Source organism: Macaca nemestrina, chromosome 17 (genome assembly GCF_043159975.1).
Source record: "Macaca nemestrina isolate mMacNem1 chromosome 17, mMacNem.hap1, whole genome shotgun sequence".
Taxonomy (NCBI): domain Eukaryota; kingdom Metazoa; phylum Chordata; class Mammalia; order Primates; family Cercopithecidae; genus Macaca; species Macaca nemestrina.
In genome coordinates, this window is record NC_092141.1 from 4,262,647 (window position 1) to 4,281,727 (window position 19,081).

A 19,081-nucleotide genomic window follows, 5' to 3' on the forward strand; every position below is an offset into this window, starting at 1 on the left:
GTGACTTAGTTGAAGTTAAGGCTCAATAGTACGACAGGAATGACTCTCAACATAACACAGCTATAAATCTGAAACCAGGAGGAAGAGAAGTCAGTTGAGGAAGGAATAAATCCTGAACTCAAACTAGTAACTCAGCATCAGAGGAAACACTCGTTTCCCACAGCAGCAATCCCTTTCTGGGGGATTCCCACAGCAACAATCCCTCTGTGGGGGATTCCCACAGTAGCAATCACTTTCTGGCTCGCATCATCATAGGACACCCCTCTTCTCTATCGCAAGAGGCCCTCCAGGCTACCCACACAGGGTTGCATTAAAGAAAAACCCAAATCCCTACCATCACACAAGTGTGTGTAGAGCTCCTTGGCAGCCTCCGCTCCTTTAGGGCTCTGGATTGGAGGTTTCTCCTCCTCAGAAGCAGCCAGTACATCTCCCTGCAGTACAGAGAAGCAGCTCTGGAGGAGCTGCAGGAGCAGGGTTTGGGCAGAGATGCATTCTTCCCTCGGGCTACAGAAAGACAAAAAACATCAGAGAGCAAAAGGGCAAGTTGCATTTACTCTCCAAAGCCATAGAGCTGTACAAAGGACTTTCCTCCGGGCGTCAGGCTCGGTGAAAATAATGCCAACTGAGAGGAAGAAGGGTGGACCAGAAAGAACACTACTAGACATCTGGAAACAGATCCCATCTGACTCTGCCCACTGTGGGGAAGGAAGTTCCTTTCTTTTTTTTTGAGACCGAGTCTTGCTCTGTCTCCCAGGCTGAGATTGTGCAGTGGCGATCTCAGCTCACCGTAACTCAGCCTCCCAGGTTCAAGTGATTCTTCTGCCTCAGCCTCCCAAGTAGCTGGGACTACAGGTGCCCACCACCACGCCCAGCTAATTTTTGTATTTTTAGTAGAGATGGGGTTTCAGCATATTGGCAAGGCTGGTGTTGAACTCCTGACCTTGTGATCCACCCACCTCGGCCTCCCAAAGTGCTAGGATTATAGGCGTGAGCTACCGAGCCCGGCCAGGAAGTTCATTTCTGATCCTACTTTTTCATCTGTAAAATGAGGACAGTACTGTAATACTCGACCTGCTTACTATTGCCTAAATATTTTATAGAAATCTGAGGTGTTATTTTCAATAATAACCATATCTTTTAAATCGAACCATAAGCACTGGCAGGAAGTAAAAAAAATTAGGAAAAAAAAATCATCCACTTAGAATAGTAAAACTCAGTGTTTTCAGTTTACGTGATTATCACCTTATAACAAATTCTGACCTACTTTTGCTTTAATTTACTGTAAAAATTCCAGAAGATCTGCAAATCAAGACCCGTGAAGTCCAGAAACGATTTGTATTTTAAGCCACTTTCCTTCTGCTGCACCTAAAAATAAAGATCAGAATAAATAAAATTGAAAAATGCATTTAGAGAAATACTGTAATGCCTCATTTACTTCTCGTTGTAAAGGGATGAGGTGGCGGTACATGAGTGAGACTTTCATATTGCTGATGCTTACTCTTTACTATGAAAAGGTTTGCCAACAACTATTTTTGGTTTGAAACTTTCTAAAATATATGTGTGCGTTATATGTACGTATGTAAGTGTATATATATACACAACCACCCCCCCGCAGACACACACGTCACATGTATCCATGAACACTCCTGACTTCCTAAGCCAGCACATAAGCCAGTATTTCCTGGATGATTACTGTCCAGGACTGTACGACAATATACTGATGCCCTCCACACGTGTGGGCTGAAAGCTATCAACCCTTCGGTAAGCATGTCTGTTATTTCCAGGCATCTCCTTCTCATTTGCTCTTTTCTACTGACATAGGAGGTCTGAATAACAAAGACCAAACAAACCTTATATGAACTGAGTCACCAGCCTCTGAATGTGCCCTGAAGCAGAATGGGGCTCAAGAGCGGACACTGCTGTACACTACACATGCGAGGGCCCCCTCCACTGAACTCCCGAGGCTATGGTGATGGCTTTAAGAATCTTCCTTTGAGTGAGTTGTCACTGTGTTATATTACTGACTGTAAGAGTCAGTATCAAAAAAAGTCAGAAATTGAAAAATCATTTTTGATTCAAAATCCTGCCATTATTTTCGTATTTTCAGTAAATAATGAGAATTCACCTAGACTTCAGTTGTAATTCTTCTAGGACTTAAAGAAGATGCAAATCTCATGAACTTGTTCTGTTTGTTTCCCCATGGCAGCCACTGCCAGGGCTCTTGAAGATGTGTCTGTAGGTCTACTCCGGGAGAAGCCACACTGATGGCCACAGGCCACTTCACTGACTCATGCCATGAGTGCCAACAGCTCACTTTCCTCAGCTTTTAATGTCCCTGCAGCAGTACAATGTCTGTCCTATTGGCTTCCGCAGGGCCAGGTTTTATCAGTTGGTGTTCATTTCTCTGAATACTGTCATTCACTTTTCCTAAAGGAATGCAGTCTAACACTGAGGAAGCCCTACCAGGTCATGGGCGAGCTGCTGGGTAAACTGAAGGGTCCTGAGGAGCAGTGTGGCCCCACACACACTCTCCTCTGTGTCCTTTCTGCAGTGCGCACAGGTGACACTCTGTTCTGCTTCTGCTCTTGCAGGCCGGAGGTACCCACTGATGCTCAAGCCTTGCACTCCCAAGCGCTCTGCTGACTCCTGACGGGTGCAGAGGAACTTCACCATCAGATACTGGATGGGAAAAGAGAGATTTCAAAAGAAGAACTCAGAATTCCTGAATACTGATGAAGAGGGGAAAAGGCCTTTACGGGAAGGTCTTCCTATGATTTTTCTAATTTATTAGGAAACACTACGCTCAGCACTAAGGACACAAAATCTTAAGTCCAGCATTTACAGTATGCAGAAAAAAAAGACAATACAAATGTTGAATAAAGTCACGTTTGGGTAGATTACAGTAAGGAAAATTGCATCATTACTCCCTCTTAGAGGCAAAAATAGGAAGAGAGGATGAATAAAAGTAGTTTTGCTCTGTGGCAGTCATTTTGAAACAGAAAACAGATATATGACGATGACAATCAATGCCCTCCACCTCAAAGCCCCCAATGATGCATGCAACCCCTCTGCTAGAAACCCAGGAAAACAGTCCTGTCCACTCAAATCTACGGCCATTTTCCAAACCCAACTTTCATGCAAACTACCTGCTTCTTACAGTGAGAGCTCGTTGTTAAGGGCCTTTCAGAACACACTACTCAACTGCATAAATATTTACCAAGCACCTACTATTACGTGCCCTTAAGAGAGTTCCTAATTCTCTTATTCAAGCCTGAGATTTACATCCAAGGTTTAGAAAAAAATTAAGTAGCCAAATAATGACTGGTCCTTTCTACAGCAACACATCTCTCTTAAGTTGATGTCTGTGTTCTCACTATTCTCTCAGCCCAAGATGCCCTCCTCCACACGTTGTAGCCTGGCTAAAGATGACAACTTAATCAGTCGCCAACATTTGGCATCACACCACCTTTCCTGAGAAGCTTTCGAGTTAAATATTTTTCCCCTGGGTGCCAACAGCCCTCTGTTTCTCCCTTTATCATAGCTGGTAGCGCACTGTCTTACACATCTGTCTCTCCAATAGAGTATGAACTCCCTGAAGGTAGATTCTCCTCTGGGGTTCCAGCGTTGGCACAGGGCTGATACACAATCACCACTCAAAAAACACAGAATAAAAGCAGGGGAGTGGGCAAACAACTCACTAATGCTTACTTTGGCAACTCTGCACTGTTGCAGCTTGACATCTGCTTCATCCCATTCTTCTTCCAGTTCAAACCAGCCAATAGGATCATCCTCTCCAAGGTCATCAGAAGAGCAACCAATCCTGTAAAGACAAGAGTATTCACAAAACTTTTTCTTATTCTGAAATTTCTCAAGGGTCTAACAAATAAGGTATCATCTAAGTGGCACGTAACTTGTATCTGTAGCCCGTCAGTGAACAACCGAGAGCTGAGTATGGTACCTGGTACCCTGTGAACACATGAGACAGTTGGTAGTATTGCCTTTCCATTGCTCAGTCTCCGTCTCTATGAACTGGGAACTACATCAGTCCCAAATATAATCTGGGAACTAAGGAGAAAGTCTGCTTCTCCAAATAACTGGCTCATCTGAAGAATGCGAGAGGAAGTCGGGCCTCTTGGATTAGACACTCAGGAATAACGCACGATGCAACAGCTGGCATGTGCTTCTGGAAGGTGCCAGAAAAGAGGTAGGCTTGATTTTCTTTCCCGAGGTCTGGCTAACATGTTTACGACCATATAAAGGTCTGGGCCACTTGCAATGGCTGATGGGTAAAAGTTTGAAGGCTTTCAGATCCTGGAGCTAAAAAAAAGAAAAACCCCAGCCTTCGTAGGCCTCAGTATTCTTGTCTGTTTCTTAAGAAGTCCTTTCAGAAAAACATTCTAGCCTTAAGGCTGAAGAGATACAACTATATGCCACTTCTTTTTAAAAGCTGAATACTTAAATGCTATTCCTTTTTCAGGAATTAAGTAACTAAGAAGTGCCGGGCACGATGGCTCACACCTGTAAGCACTTTAGGAAGTTGAGGCGAGTGGATCACTTGAGGTCAGGAGTTTGAGACCAGCCTGGTAAACACGGTGAACCCCGTCTCTACTAAAAACACAAAAAACTAGCTAGGCATGGTGGTACACACCTGTAATCTCAGCTACTTGGGAGGCTGAGGCAGGGGAATCACTTGAACCCGGGAGGCGGAGGTTTCAGTGAGCTGAGATCATGCCATTGCACTCCAGCCTGGGTGACAGAGCAAGACTCCATCTCAAAAAAATATATGAATAAGGCCGGGCATGGTGGCTCACACTTGTAACCCCAGTACTTTGGGAGGCCTAGGCAGGCAGATCACCTGAAGTCAGGAATTCGAGACCAGCCTGACCAACATGAAGAAACCCCGTCTCTACTAAAAATACAAAATTAGCCAGGCGTGGTGGCGCACGCTTGTAATCCCAGCCACTCGGGAGGCTGAGGCAGGGGAATCACTTGAACCCAGGAGGCGGAGGTTGCGGTGAGCCAAGATCGCACCACTGCACTCCAGCCTGGATAACAAGAGCGAAACTCTGCCTCAAAAAATAATAATAATAATAATAATAAATATATAAATAAATAAGAAGGAGAAAAAGAACAGTTTTTTTCAAGTAACATTCCTAAAACTTTCCACTATTCAGTCTGTGATACAGCCACCAAGCTGGTGACACACCAGTATTCTATGTGGGTAAAACTACCAAAAAGAGGGAATTATGGCAAGAAGACAATCCAGAGTAGGTTCGGTAACAGAGAGAAAAAATGTCCCTTCTTTTTTTTTTTCTTTTTGAGATGGCGTCTCGCTCTGTCACCCAGGCTGGAGTGCAGTGGCACAATCTTGGCTCACTGCAACCTCCACCTCCCAGGTTCAAAAGATTCTCCTGCCTCAGCTTCACAAGTAGCTGGGATTACAGGCGTATGCCACCACACCCAGCTAATTTTTTTGTATTTTCAGTAGAGATGGGGTTTCACCATCTTGGCCAGGCTGGTTTCTGACCTCAAGTCCTGACCTCAAATGATCCACCCGCCTCGGCCTTCCAAAGTGCTAGGATTACAGGTGTGAGCCACCGTGCCCGGCAGAATGTCCCTTCTTAATGTAAGTCTTTCTTGGCATAAACCTTTCATGATACAGTTAACCCTAATGGGAAATGGTATTCTCTTAACCCAAAACCATATTAATGAGTTCATCAATATCATAAGCTTGAAGATTTTTTAATCTACTCTTTGCAAGTTGTCAAGGAAATCTTTGAGATGCAGAAAGCTGACAGGGTGCCAGAGAACAGAGAGAAGCAGTCTTGTCCCCTACGCTGCACTACACAGTAGGCAAGATGGGAGAGGGCTGAATACTAGTCCTCTTACGTATGCACAGCACCAACTGCTGACCCTGGAGCACGCTGACTGACCAACGCCTAACCAAGGGGATATGACCAAAAAAAAGGCAAAAAGAAAATGCATGCACATTAACATTTTGATTTCCAAACTGGAGAGGGACTGGTGAATACGCAGGCCAACAAAATCAGGATTTAAGAGTCATTCAGGCTGGAATCAGGAGCTAAAATCATTAAGAGAGGGGCGAATAGGCCTGTATTTAGGTTAAAAAAAAAATCATCCTGTGTAAGAACTATGCAAATTTCCTCATTACAGTATCTTTAGCACCTAGCATCAGGCCTGGCACATAGTAGACCTTGTTTAACAGCAGGTTTAGGGGAAATGACCTATTTTACTTTGTCCTGAGAGTAGGACATGGCTGCTTAAAACCCAGTGTCATCTCTAGCTATTATTTAAAAAGAAAAGCAGTGTTTACAAAGGCATCCACATGTAATGGAACGGAGATTTCAGGAGTGAAGGACACTTGTTCGAATCCATTAGAGGGCTGAAATGAAGGCCACGGAAGAGACATTACAAATGTGCATTTCAACTGAACAACTTCTGGTTCCTGAAGTGCCTGATACGTGGTGAGTTTTCCATCAACAGTATTGTAGACAGTTCGATCGAGCCTTTGTCAGGAATGCTGCTAAAGGAATTGCAGCAAGAAGAGCGACTCATTCTGGATCCTTACGATTTCAAGTATGGTCCAGAGACAGGTAGCATCAGAATCCCCTGAGAGCCTGTTAGAAATCTAAGTCTCAGACCCCATCCAGAGCTCCTAACTCAGAATGTGCATTTTCACAAATTCCCTGGCTGATGGGTATGCACACTGAAGCTCAAGTGGCACTGCGATGGATGGTATTTAAAGACTTCTATTAACACCAGCAATCCATTATCCACGAAATAATGTAAGCAAGTTCAGGGTTTCAGCTCGAGTTTTTTTTTTTTTTTTTTTTTTTTTTTTCTTGTTTTAGCTCCTTGAATTTTAACTCACTAATAGCAATAAGGGAGGTAACCTTCTCCAAGGGGGCACCAGTGGCTACATCCAACAGATTCATTTTTAGACTTTATCTTCTGACTTCTGGGTAACATCTGACACCACCGCCCATTCCCTCAAACGTTATTTTCCCTCGGCTTCATGAGGACACAGCTTTCCTTCACGAGGCCCTGGCTTTCCTGCTGCTTGTCTGGCTGAGTTTTCCTTGTTGCCCCTTAAAGCCTGGTGTGTCTCTTGTTGACCTAAGTTCTCTTCTCTTCCCAGTTCACACACTCTTGCAGAATGATCTCTTCCATTTCTACATTCTTTCTTTCTTTCTATCTATCTATCTATCTAATCTATCTTATCTTATCTTATCTTATCTTATCTATCTATCTATCTATCTATCTATCTATCTATCTATCTATCTATCTATCTATCTATTTTTAAGGCAGGATCTCACTGTCACCCAGGCAGGAGTGCAGTGGCGTGAAGATAATTCACTGCAGCCTCAACCTCCAGGGCTCAAGGGATCCTCCCACCTCAGCCTTCCAAGTAACAGGGACTACAGGCACGCAATACCATGCCTAGTTAATTTTTATGTTTTTTTTAGAGACGGGGTCTCACTATGTTTCCCAGGCTGGTCTCAATCCCCTGGGCTCAAAATCCACCTACCTTGGCCTACCAAAATGCTGGCATTACATGCATAAGCCACCGCACTTGGCCTATTTCTACATTTTAAATTCTTGTTTAAATGCCTCTCACATCTGTACCTTCAGCACAAACTCCTCTTCCTGGCTCCTGACCTGTTTATCCAATTGGCTACCGAACACCTCAAAGGTTTCTTAGAACTTCAAATTGAACAGAACAAAATCTGAGCTCATCATCTTCCCCACAAACCTGTTTTTCCCCACCTGCTCAAGCCAAAGGCCACGATTCACCGCTGCTGAAGCTTTTCCCCTCTCCTGCTCTACGTTCAGTCAATCACCAGGTCCTGTCACTTCCCCCTGCTAAGTGGTCTCTCAGTCCACATCTCTCCACTGCTGCTGCTGCTGCTCTAGCAGGGGTCACCCACATCTCTGGCTTCCTAGGTAATAAGTGACAACCTCCTCCCAGCCCAGCTGCCTCCAGACTTGCTCCCTTCCAGTCCTCACTACACACAACATGATCCTGAGCAGTGCTTCTACAACACGCAGTTGAACCCCTCGCTTTTCCGGAAATGCCTCAACACATTCCCCCGACATGCCCCCTCACACAACGCTTTCAGGACAGAGAAACAGAGACAAAGCCCTGAATGCCCTGCCCCTTCCCAGCTCTCCAGCTGCTTCTCTCATCACCCTCCCTCCAACTATCCCTCAGCAACGTGGGACCTGCCCCTTCCTTCAATGTGCCATGCTTCACCTCTGGACCCATGAAGCTGCCCTCTCTGCTTAGGACATTCTCCTTCCAGTGGCCGATCAACTCCAACTCATCCTTCATAAACAGCATAACAACACTTGCTCTAGAAAGATGTCCCTGATCAGGAGAGCTGCTCTGCCCTGTGTCCCCACAGCGCCTTTTCTCCCCTACAGAACATTCATAACACTGTTGATACTGCAAGTTTTCTTACTTGTCTTCTGAGCTAAACAGTAAGCTATACAAAGCAAGAACTATGCCAATTTCCTCATTACAGTATCTTTAGCACCTAGCATCAGGCCTGGCACATAGTAGGTACTTAATAAACATGTTTGTGAAAAGCAGGAATGGGAGAAGGGGGGTTGGGGAATGGCTACAGATCGCAGGCTGTCCACAATTCAGGCACAGATGGATCATTACCCAGCCATTGTGAAGATGTGTGCCTCTGGTCACAAAAGAGACTGAGTAACAGGCTACGAACAAATTAACATACACATCTTCAGATATGCTGCTAGAAAGCAATGAATGCTTAAGGACACTGAGATAGATTACTGGCACTTTTTCTATAAAGACAAGAAAGCATAGTTCACTAATGAGCATGAATACATTCTTATTAACTACAAAGACTTTTGTTCTGTAGATCTTTGTTCTACAAAGATTTTTGACCTTCTTACCTGCTTTTTACAAATTGCCTGAGCTCCTGAAGCTTCCATTTGTCATATTTTTCAAACCTTTTGAAGTGTTCTTCTGCACAAAATTTATCAGAAGATGAGTTATAGGCAAATACCAACCCACACTGGGCACCAATGCCACCACGTCGAACCTGGAAACAGAGATTAGGACGAAGTCTATCAAAGAGGCAAAAGTTCTGTGGCCGTTTTGTTTCCAGCATGGTTAAATTCAAACAGGTTAAAGCAAAACAAGACCAATGAACAAAATTTCAAATATATTAAGCCCTGAAAAAATATAAAAGCTGTTTCCCAGGAAATGTTCCTTAACTTTCTCAATCCTTATATTCTCACCATTTCAAAGACTTTACAATCTATCCATCTTTGTGTCCCTGCCCTCTGCTACAGGCCTGACACAGAATAAATAATCATTAAATGTTCAATGAAAAACCAATGACATGGTCAGCCATAGGTCTGATTTAAAAAAAAAAAAAAAAGCAAAACACCAACGATGTGGACTTCTGAAATGTAATAAAAGGTAATATTCAATAATACCTAATTGTACATGGAAAAATAACTAAAACAGTATAACTGGATTGTTTATAACACAAAGACTAAATGCCTGAGGGGATGGATAGCTCATCCTCATTCTCTGTATGATTATTTCACTTTGAAAGCCTGAATCAAAACATCTCACGTACCCCACAAATATATATATCCACTACGTACCCACAAAAATTAAAAACAAAACAAAAGTAGTAACATTGCTTAAAGAAGGTATCACGAGAATTACCATAATTCTTATCTGTGTCACTTGGAAGGAAGATTCAGTTCCGGTAGAAAAAATAGTGCTGGCTCTGGTTTTTCCAGTCTCTGTAAGAAAACCTGAAAAAAGGAAAAACTCAAGTTAGGGAACTAACCCATTTTTATAGCCCTGAGAACTAAGATTAACAAAAACAAAGCATATCCTTTGAGGCGGCGGGGAGGGGGGGTGGGGGGAGAGAGGTAACTGGTCTGATATCTTCATGAAAATTAAGAGAAAAAATTCCCTCTTTGGACAGAAGAACCCCATTGATAAGCCCCTAGGCAAGCAGAGAACTGACCAGGTACGACTTTCTCAGGGCACAATTTCCTCCACCTCACAGGGAGCCCTGCTCTGAGGTAACAATAAGAAAATCAATGTTTATAAAACATTTAGGCCAAAGCGACAAAAGACTGCACAACTGTCTTCCTGAGCCACACCTACAACCATGGTTGATGGCTGGCTGGGCTGATGAAGCCTACTGGCTAAGAGGCTGAGAAAGGGATTAGTTAGCTTCTACAACACTTTGTCAGGAAAGGCTTTGAAATGGGAAAAAAAAAAAAAGAATCACTGGGTGTCCTAGCCAATCCGCTCTTTGGGTCATCTCTGTCTTTTATGGTCTCTAAGCTATTTGACAGTTCTGTAAGTAGTAGAATGCTGGTGGTGATGCACGGGATTCCTGTCCACAGAACTAAGCACTGGGTTCTGTGGAAATGTTGCTGATTATTCCTTATGGATACTGATCAATATTCTATCTATTTGTAAATTGATTTTAGCATTCCTATTAGTCTATATGTATTTTATGAATTCTCCTTAGAAACATTTGTAACATCTTACTGGTTCCCTCATTAATTGAGCTAAATAAAAACTCTGGGCCAGGCGCGGTAGCTCATGCCTGTAATCCCAGCACTTTAGGAGGCTGAGGCCGGTGGATCACTTGAGCCTGGGAGTTCAAAACCAGCCTGGGCAGCATGATGAGACCCCATTTCTACCAAAAAAAAAAAAAAAAACCACACCAAAAATCAAGGCGGTTGTGGTGGCTCACGCCTGTAATCCCAGCACTTTGGGAGTCTGAGGCAGGCAGTTCACTTGAGGTCAGGAGTTCGAGACCAGCCTGGCCAACATGGTGAAAACCCCGTCTCTACTAAAACCACAAAATTTGCTGGGCGTGGTGGCGCACACTTACAATCCCAGCTACTCAGGAGGATGAGACAGGAGAATCGCCTGAACCTAGGAGGCGGAGGTTGCAGTAAGCCGAGATTGCACCATTGTACTCCAGCTAGCCTAGGTGACAGAGTGAGACTCCATCTCAAAAAAAAAAAAAAATTCAGCCAGGCATGGTGGTGGTGCACACCTGCAATCCTAGCTACTTGGGAGGCCAGGGTGGGAGGATCACTTAAGCCTGGGAGGTGGAGGTTGCAGTGAGCTATTATCACAACAACACTACACTCCAGTCTGGGCAGCAGAGTGAGATCCTGTCTCAAATGAATGAATGAATAAATAAAGTAAATACATTAAAAGTATGCCATGTGTTCACTTGTATTTGTATGACAGTCACTATTTTCCTTTTTTGATTGTTGGTAATTATCCTTTAACAACTCACGAAAAAATCTTCTGCTAGACCCAAGGTTGCCTTTGTCTTTCAAACTTCTGTAAATGATATAACTCAGCATTAAATAAGCTTTTTTTTCTGGGACTCTGTATTGTTCTCAACAATTCTGCCTATCAAAATGACAACACTAAAACCAATTTCATGTTTCCTATTTCATTACATTGAGTTCAAGAAAACAAAAATTTATAAAGACAATGTGCAAAATGTGTCACCAAAACCAAGAAAATTAAATCCAAAGGAATCTTTTCTAATTCATACAGGAGCTGTATGATTTAATTCTATGAAAGAGCAATTCTATAGGCAATTTTAAGAATCCATATTACCAAAAATTCACCCAACTCTACTAACAGTAATACTAAAAGCTATTCCAATTATTGAACTGTCACCTTTTCCCAGAGGCCTGGGTATCTCTATTTAAAATAAATCTGTGTAAAGGCTAAAGTACTGTCTAAAGTTAAATGATAAATCAGCAATTTTAATTAGTCTCAATGTAGTAGCAGAAGGAATAATTTAAGTCAACAGAATCAGACTCCTTTAAAATAACATTGCCAACAAATATGCATTTACATTTTTTCAGAAAGGCAAAACAAAAACAAAACCTTAAAAAAATAAATAAAACTTCTGTGCTTCCTTTTCTGGGTAAGAAACCAGCTCACGTGTATTTTTTCATTTTTCACTTTTGTTTTTTAGACACAGGGTCTCGGTCTACTCCCCAGGCTGGAATGCAGTGGTGCAATCATAGCTCACTGCGGCCTTAAACTCCTGGGCTCAAACAATCCTCCTGCCTCAGCCTAAGTAGGTCCACAGGCACACACCACCATGCCCAGCAATTTTTTTTTTATTTTTTGTAGTGACTAGGTCTCACTATGTTGTCCAGGCTGGTCTCAAACTGTTGGCCTCAGGCAATCCTTCCACCTCTGCCTCCCAAAGTGCTGGGGTTACAGGCATGAGCCACTGTGCCCAGCCTAGCTCACAGGTTTGACTGTGATTTTTTTTTTTTTTTTTTTTTTTTTTTTTGAGACAGAGTTTTGCTCTTGTCACCCAGGTGGGAGTGCAATGGTGCAATCTCAGCTCACTGCAACCTCTGCCTGCCGGGTTCAAGCAATTCTCCTGCCTCAGCCTCCCAAGTAGCTGGGACAAGTGCCTGCCACCATCCCTGGCTAATTTTTCTATTGTTAGTAGAGATGGGGTTTCACCACGTTGGCCCGGCTGTTCTCGAACTCCTGACCTCAGGTGATCCGCCTGCTTCGGCCTCCCTAAGTGCTGGGATTACAGGTGTGAGCCAATGCACCCGGCTGAACTGTGGTATTTTAAATCTACAAGTTTTGACACCCTGCCCTCCACTTGCCAAATTTATTCTTTTTAGATGACAGGGAAAAAAAAAAAACCAATTAGATTTAGAGGATTTAATAAATCTACCACTTCTGTTCCTATCAGTAGCACCCAGTACTCCTTTAAAATACCAGATCAAGTGACAGTGGTCGTTAGCCCCCTGAAGTATCAGCGTTTGAGTTCTCTGGGCATTCTGTGGGCCCTGCAGTGGCACTTGTCCAAAAATGGTACTTCCCCACAGTTGGAGAACCAGACATGTACCCATGAGAAGAGCTTTTACTCCAACAAGGGGAAGAAAAAATCACCCCCAAACCCAACAGCTCTGGCCATGAGTACTTTTCTCTTGTCTGTCTCTTAAGGGTTACTTTTTGCAGGGCAGCAAGACAGACCAACACCAAACCTGAATTACAAGCAGCAGATAGTGATGGCTGAAGGGAGGAAGCAGGAGGAACCCAGTGCTCCCCACACCCATTCACATCCCACCCTTGTGCTTCTCAGGCACATGGCAAAAAGAGCAAATCCACAAACTACAGCTAGATTTTTAAAACCCACTCAATCTAAGAGGGGGAAAAAGCAGGAAGGAGAACTGGGCAGGTAAAAGACACAGGGAGAATAACAAAATATTCAAATCAGACCAGGCACAAGAGCTGGCAAAATCTACTACCAGGAGAAATGCCCGTGAACAGTGTTAAAAATCCACATTCAGCCAGGCGCCGTGGCTCACGAGGTCAGGAGATGGAGACCATCCTGGCTAACATGGTGAAACCCCGTCTCTACTAAAAATAAAAAAATTGGCCGGGCGCAGTGGTGGGCGCCTGTAGTCCCAGCTATTTGGGAGGCTGAGGCAGAAGAATGGCGTGAACCCGGGTGTCACTGTACTCCAGCCTGGGTGACACAGCGAGACCCTGTCAAAAGAAAGAAAGAAAGAAAGAAAAGAAAGAAAAGAAAGAAAGAAAAAAGGCACATCCTCACATGCTCCAGGAACAAAAATTCCAAATCTTCAGCAAGTGAAGGAAAAACGCAGAGGGCCTTTGGCAGGGTGGTCTTGGCTTTCTTGGGTGAAGGGAAGGGAAAGGGACAAGGAGTTAACACCACCTCCTCCCAGCCCCACCCACTTTAGAATGGCAGGAGCCTCACAGCCAGTCATGGCCTTCAGTATGGCTGGAGATGGATGCAGTAAAGAAAACGTTTCTGCCAAGGCTGAGCTGCTCAGGGAAGCCCGTAGGGAAACAATCTGGTTTAAGCATCTACTGCTGAAGAGGAGCACTGAGGAGAGGAGGTGCAGCTGGGAAAAGCATGTTCTCCCAGGGTCTGCACTCCACGAGTGCTGAGAATGAAGACGGGAAACAGGACAGAGAAGAGGCAACCACTGAGAATATAGGAGGACGCACTGCTGAGAGGAAAGCCAAGGAGAACCAGACACAAAGCAGCAAGGCCAGTTCCTTTCAATGTCTGATCATTGCTGGAACATTCCACTTCCTCTAGTGAATCAGCAAGATTCAAATCAGTCCAGTGAGGGAAAAAGGGACACAGAGGCGAAAAAGGGATAACGAGGCGGCCAATAAGACGGATGAGAAAGAGACTCACAAACACCTTATCACGAGATAAGGAAGAAGCCTCCAGCAAAGATGAAAAGCACATCAGCAATTATTATGTTGACACTAGGAAAAGAGTGAGGCTTCCTCTAGATACTCAAATACTAGATCAGCTATATCTAGAAATACCCTTCTTTGTTTTGTTTTGTGTTTTTGAAACAGAGTCTTGCTGTGTCACCCAGGCTGAAAGGCAGAGGCGGGATCTCAGTTCACTGCAACCTCTACCACCCGGATTCAAGCGATTCTCATGCCTCAGCCTCCCAAGTAGTTGGAATTACAGGCGCCCTGCCACCACAATGGGCTAATTTTTGTAGTTTTTTATTAGAGATGGGGTTTCACCATGTTGGCGAGGCTGGTCTTGAACTCCTGGCCTCAAGCGATCCTCCTGCCTCAGTCTCCCAAAGTGCTGGGATTATAGGCGTGAGTCACTGCACCCAGCCTGGAAATACCCTTCTTAAACAATGTTTTCAGTCAGTAGTGAAGGGCTACTGACCTGCTGTAGCACCTACTACCTGAGGATAACACAATGGAAAGACAATTGGAACTGAAAAATCGATTAAAAAAAAAAACAGGCCAGGCGCGGTGGCTCAAGCCTGTAATCCCAGCGCTTTGGGAGGCCGAGACGGGCAGATCACAAGGTCAGGAGATAGAGACCATCCCGGCTAACATGGTGAAACCCTGTCTCTACTAAAAATACAAAAAAACTAGCCGGGTGAGGTGGCGGGTGCCTGTAGTCCCAGCTACTCGGGAGGCTCAGGCAGGAGAATGGCATCAACCCGGGAGGTGGAGCTTGCAGTGAGCTGAGATCCGGCCAATGCACTCCAGCCTGGGCAACAGAGCGAGACTCCCTTTCAAAAAAAAAAAAAAAAAAAAACCCGTAACTTTTTATATTCCAAGAAAAAGAATCCTTGCTTTTCAAAACTTCAGGCTCTCAAATACCTCTAAGTTGTTATAGGTCATTGACACCCAGGCAGATTACAACTAAACCACACAAATTGTTCAAGAACCACTGCCAACTCAGAAACAACCTAAAGTTGAAGACTGCACGCCTCGGACATTTCAAAGCCCACAGTGTGCTTTCACACAGCTGACTCCTGTCTATCGAGCACACTAGAGACAGACAGACCCACCACTCACCATCCCTTGTCCATGGTTCAACAAGGAGGTTTTCGGGTCCAGACTTATCTTCTTTTCCTTTGACATCACATGCCTGAAGAGTCAACTGGAGAGGTTTACCTGACCAAAGAAAAGGAAAAGCAAGCCTTAAGCTAAAATATGAAGAACTGGAATCTAGCACACCTATGTGTGGAAACAGAGTCCTGTGGCTACTCATACTACCAACTAAAAATCTCCCTGTTTAAAACCTGAAATAGAGCAGGAATACTGGACAAAAGTTGACACCATCCCTTTGTGCTTTCCTGAAAGAGACAAAGTATAGCTATGTCCCTGAGTGATTCCAAGGACAGCTTTCTAGAACAATCATTGTTCTGAAAAAAGGACATTATAAGATATAGGTTGATAACACAGATTGAACATATCTGGGGGGGGAGGTGATTCCTAAGATACTGTTTTGGAGCCAATAATTAACTTTATTACAATTGCATTTAAATATAAAATATTTTAGGTCTTGTTTCTTTAAATCATCTCTTCAGGCAAAATTTCTGTTTGAAGAATTAGAAAAATCAACTTTTTCAGAACACTTGGCTTTGGCAAAAAAAAAAAATATATATATATATTTATATATACATATAAATTATCTTTTGCTATGATGATCTGAAAATGTTTTCCTTTTATTTTAATAATATAATGAACACCCGTTCACCTATGATATGACCTAGAACTAGAACATTACCCCATTCCTTCCTATCCACCGCTCCCTGCCTGAACAACCATCAATCTAAATTCTATTCAGCTTCCAGACACTACCTGCTATCCCTTCTACCCAGCCATGCCTGCTCTGGGCTGTTCACTGGTGCAACCCCCAACCACCCAAGAAAATAACTTTTCAAAATTTAGGGAGGAAACTAGATTTATAGGACATCAATTGTCTAACTTTAAAATTTAAACAGGCAAAAGAAAAAAAAATTAAACAGGCTGGGCATCGTGGCTCATGCCTGTAAATCCCAGCATTTTGGGAGGCTGAGGTGGGAGGACTGCTTGAGTCCAGGAGTTTGAGACCAGCATGGTCAACACTGGGAGAGCTCATTTCTAAAAAAAAATTTGTTTAATTAGCCAGGTATGGTGGCGCATGCCTATAGTCCCAGCTACTCAGGAAGCTGAGGCGAGAGGATCACTTGAACCTGGGAGGTGGAGGTCTCAGTGCGCTGAGATTATGCCACTGCACTCCAACCTGGGTGACAGAGGAGGACTCTGTCTCAAAAAATAAATAAATAAATGAAATAAAAATAAAAATAACATACAAAGAAGCCATTAAGTCAGTCATATTAAGACAAAGGTAGAGACGTCACAGCAGGGGCCAGGTGTGGTAGCTCATGCCTATAGTCCCAGCATTTTAAGAGGCCAAGGTGGGAGGACTGCTTCAGCCTGGGAGACCAGCTTGGGCAACACAGTGAGACCCAATCTCTACAGAAAATTTAAAAAATTAACCAGGTATGCTGGCATGCACCTGTGGTCCCAGCTACTTGGGAGAGTGATGCAGGAGGATCACTTGAGCCTGGGAGGTCAAGGCTGCAGTGAGCTGTGATCATGCCACTGCACTCCAATCTGTGCAACACAGCAAGACACTCTCTCCCAAAATAAATAAGTAAAATGGCAGAAATATCACTGTAATACTGCAAACAGGATGAGACCCAATACCATATACTGTGGAGTCCAGGAAGGCTGCACTTGCAAGAGGAAGTGCTGCACTGCAGTCCTTTGGAAGTAACTTTATGGGCTCCTGTGTTGAGAAGGACGATAAGGCCCCATCCTGGTTTAGCAGAAAAGTGCTCATAGGAATTACTGCTAGGCCCAAGAGGGGAAAGCGGTGGCAGACAGGTGTCCAAATCCTTCAGAGCAGCTATCACAGGAATGCAGAGGGATGCATTCTAAGACAAAGATTCCTTTGCATCGTATCTTGGCTAGCTTCCTCCCTCCAACAGGTAAGAACTACTCCAACCCTGTTGGCCTACACAATGAGACACTTCAGTACTTTACCAAAGATGGCTGTGTTCAAATGGCCACCAGACCTGAGTAATTCTGCAAGCAGATTGTGGGAGCACAGCCTTGTGGACACTCAAGTGTCCTCTTCTGGTGATACTGCCATCACATAAACGAACCAAAATCCCCCTTCTCCCTGCCAATCCTAGTAAGGTCTGATACTCAGAGGATATGCTCATCCAGGAATCATGGTGTAACTCTAACAACCCAAAAAGATGAGAGGATACCAGGAGGTCACATGGCGAAGAACAGCTTTATGATGTGTCCACTGTGGACATTTCCATCACCCCCATGTTTTACCATATTTACCATATTTGAGGAGCAGGTTCTGTCTGACTGACGCCATGGACAGGATGAGGGATGAGGCATCATATTGTGTGTCCAGATGGTCAGTGATGGTGCATAGAGAGCTCATCACTTTGGCAACACTTCCTCTTGCGAGTGCAAAAGCCAGAAGAGTCAGTTCTACCTCTGGGGTAGAACAGCAGCTATAAGCAAAGAGTAAAAACTTTTCACTTCTTAAAAACATGAAAAAATCCAGGTGGCTCAAACCCCATGGAAGTGATCACCACAAGTAACATTAACCTGCCACATGCTTTCTACAGGTTTATCAGAAATATTTTTCAAAATACCTTAAGATAACCTAAGGAAAAATTAAATCAATCCAGAGAGCCAAGGAATGAAAGCTTCACTTCTATAACCTTTAATCTTTAAATATTAAATAATACCAACAAGCTACTCTAATAAGCCTCTGCTATTAAGAAGCCTTGGGTAATGAGCTGACTTGGCCAGAGAGTTGAGGGTTTATGCTTGAAGTACCAAAAATGTATTACACTGAACTATATTTCTTTGCCTTTACTTTAAACACATTACACTGAAACGTTAAAAACGATCTAGATGGCTCAGGGACTGTTTTGTCCTCTAATGCAGTAATGTCCTCAGGGCTCACTGAGGCAGAACTGAGTGTCCCCACACAAAGTGGTCTCTTCTATCAAGCTATCCAGGCGCCCTTTCCCAGTTCTACAGGTGATCAGGCTCCCTGGACCTGCATGTGAAGGTCAGCAGGTTCTGAGTGAGGGAAGGCTATGCCAGTTGGACTTTGAGACTTCTGTTCTATCAGAATCACAGGACTACCCCCCTCGGGCCCTGCAACACCCCTCCCCTGCCTTCCCAATTCTTCAGGTCAGGTGATATCGCTAAATAATGGAGTTTAGATGAGTGAACTATTATGTCACTTTCTCTAGCTACTAAAAAGCAAACATTTTTAGTGGTGATGGTTAAAAGATTAACATATATTTTTTAAAGACTTAACAAGCATATATGCACTCCATTCCTCACAGAGTTTACCCTCGTCAGCCTTGATTTTACCTAGTTATCCTTATGAGGAAACTGTCCACTTCTTCCAGCACATTAGGAGAGAGGAAAGTTGAGAAATCTGTAGATCCTGGTGAGAGAGAGAGTGGAGGCATGTGCCGCAGTGCCTTCCTAGAAGAGGAAAACGTAAAATCAGAAAACCAGACTGAATTTAGACAAAAAATAAACTGTTACAAGCTTGTTTTGACTAATCCCTTATAAACAGACAGTGTTCCCACAGAGAAGCTGGCAAACAATATAAACTGGCCCCTTTTTTGTTTTTTGTTTTGT

At 43.7% G+C, this 19,081-nt stretch overlaps 1 protein-coding gene across 3 annotated transcripts in view; it reads right to left on the reverse strand.

Moving 5' to 3' along the window:
* Positions 1-19,081, reverse strand: part of LOC105472088 (zinc finger ZZ-type and EF-hand domain containing 1) — a 139,950-nt gene that overhangs the window by 84,948 nt on the left and 35,921 nt on the right. For all 3 annotated transcript variants that reach the window (XM_011725043.3, XM_071082169.1, XM_071082168.1), the window contains 9 exons: positions 18,806-18,922; positions 17,747-17,925; positions 15,416-15,514; positions 9,731-9,822; positions 8,944-9,092; positions 3,709-3,820; positions 2,464-2,679; positions 1,265-1,365; positions 335-504 (listed from right to left, as the gene is read on the reverse strand). In XM_011725043.3, the coding sequence (XP_011723345.2) occupies positions 335-504; positions 1,265-1,365; positions 2,464-2,679; positions 3,709-3,820; positions 8,944-9,092; positions 9,731-9,822; positions 15,416-15,514; positions 17,747-17,925; positions 18,806-18,922 (1,235 nt within the window). The remainder of the gene's footprint in view (positions 1-334; positions 505-1,264; positions 1,366-2,463; positions 2,680-3,708; positions 3,821-8,943; positions 9,093-9,730; positions 9,823-15,415; positions 15,515-17,746; positions 17,926-18,805; positions 18,923-19,081) is intronic.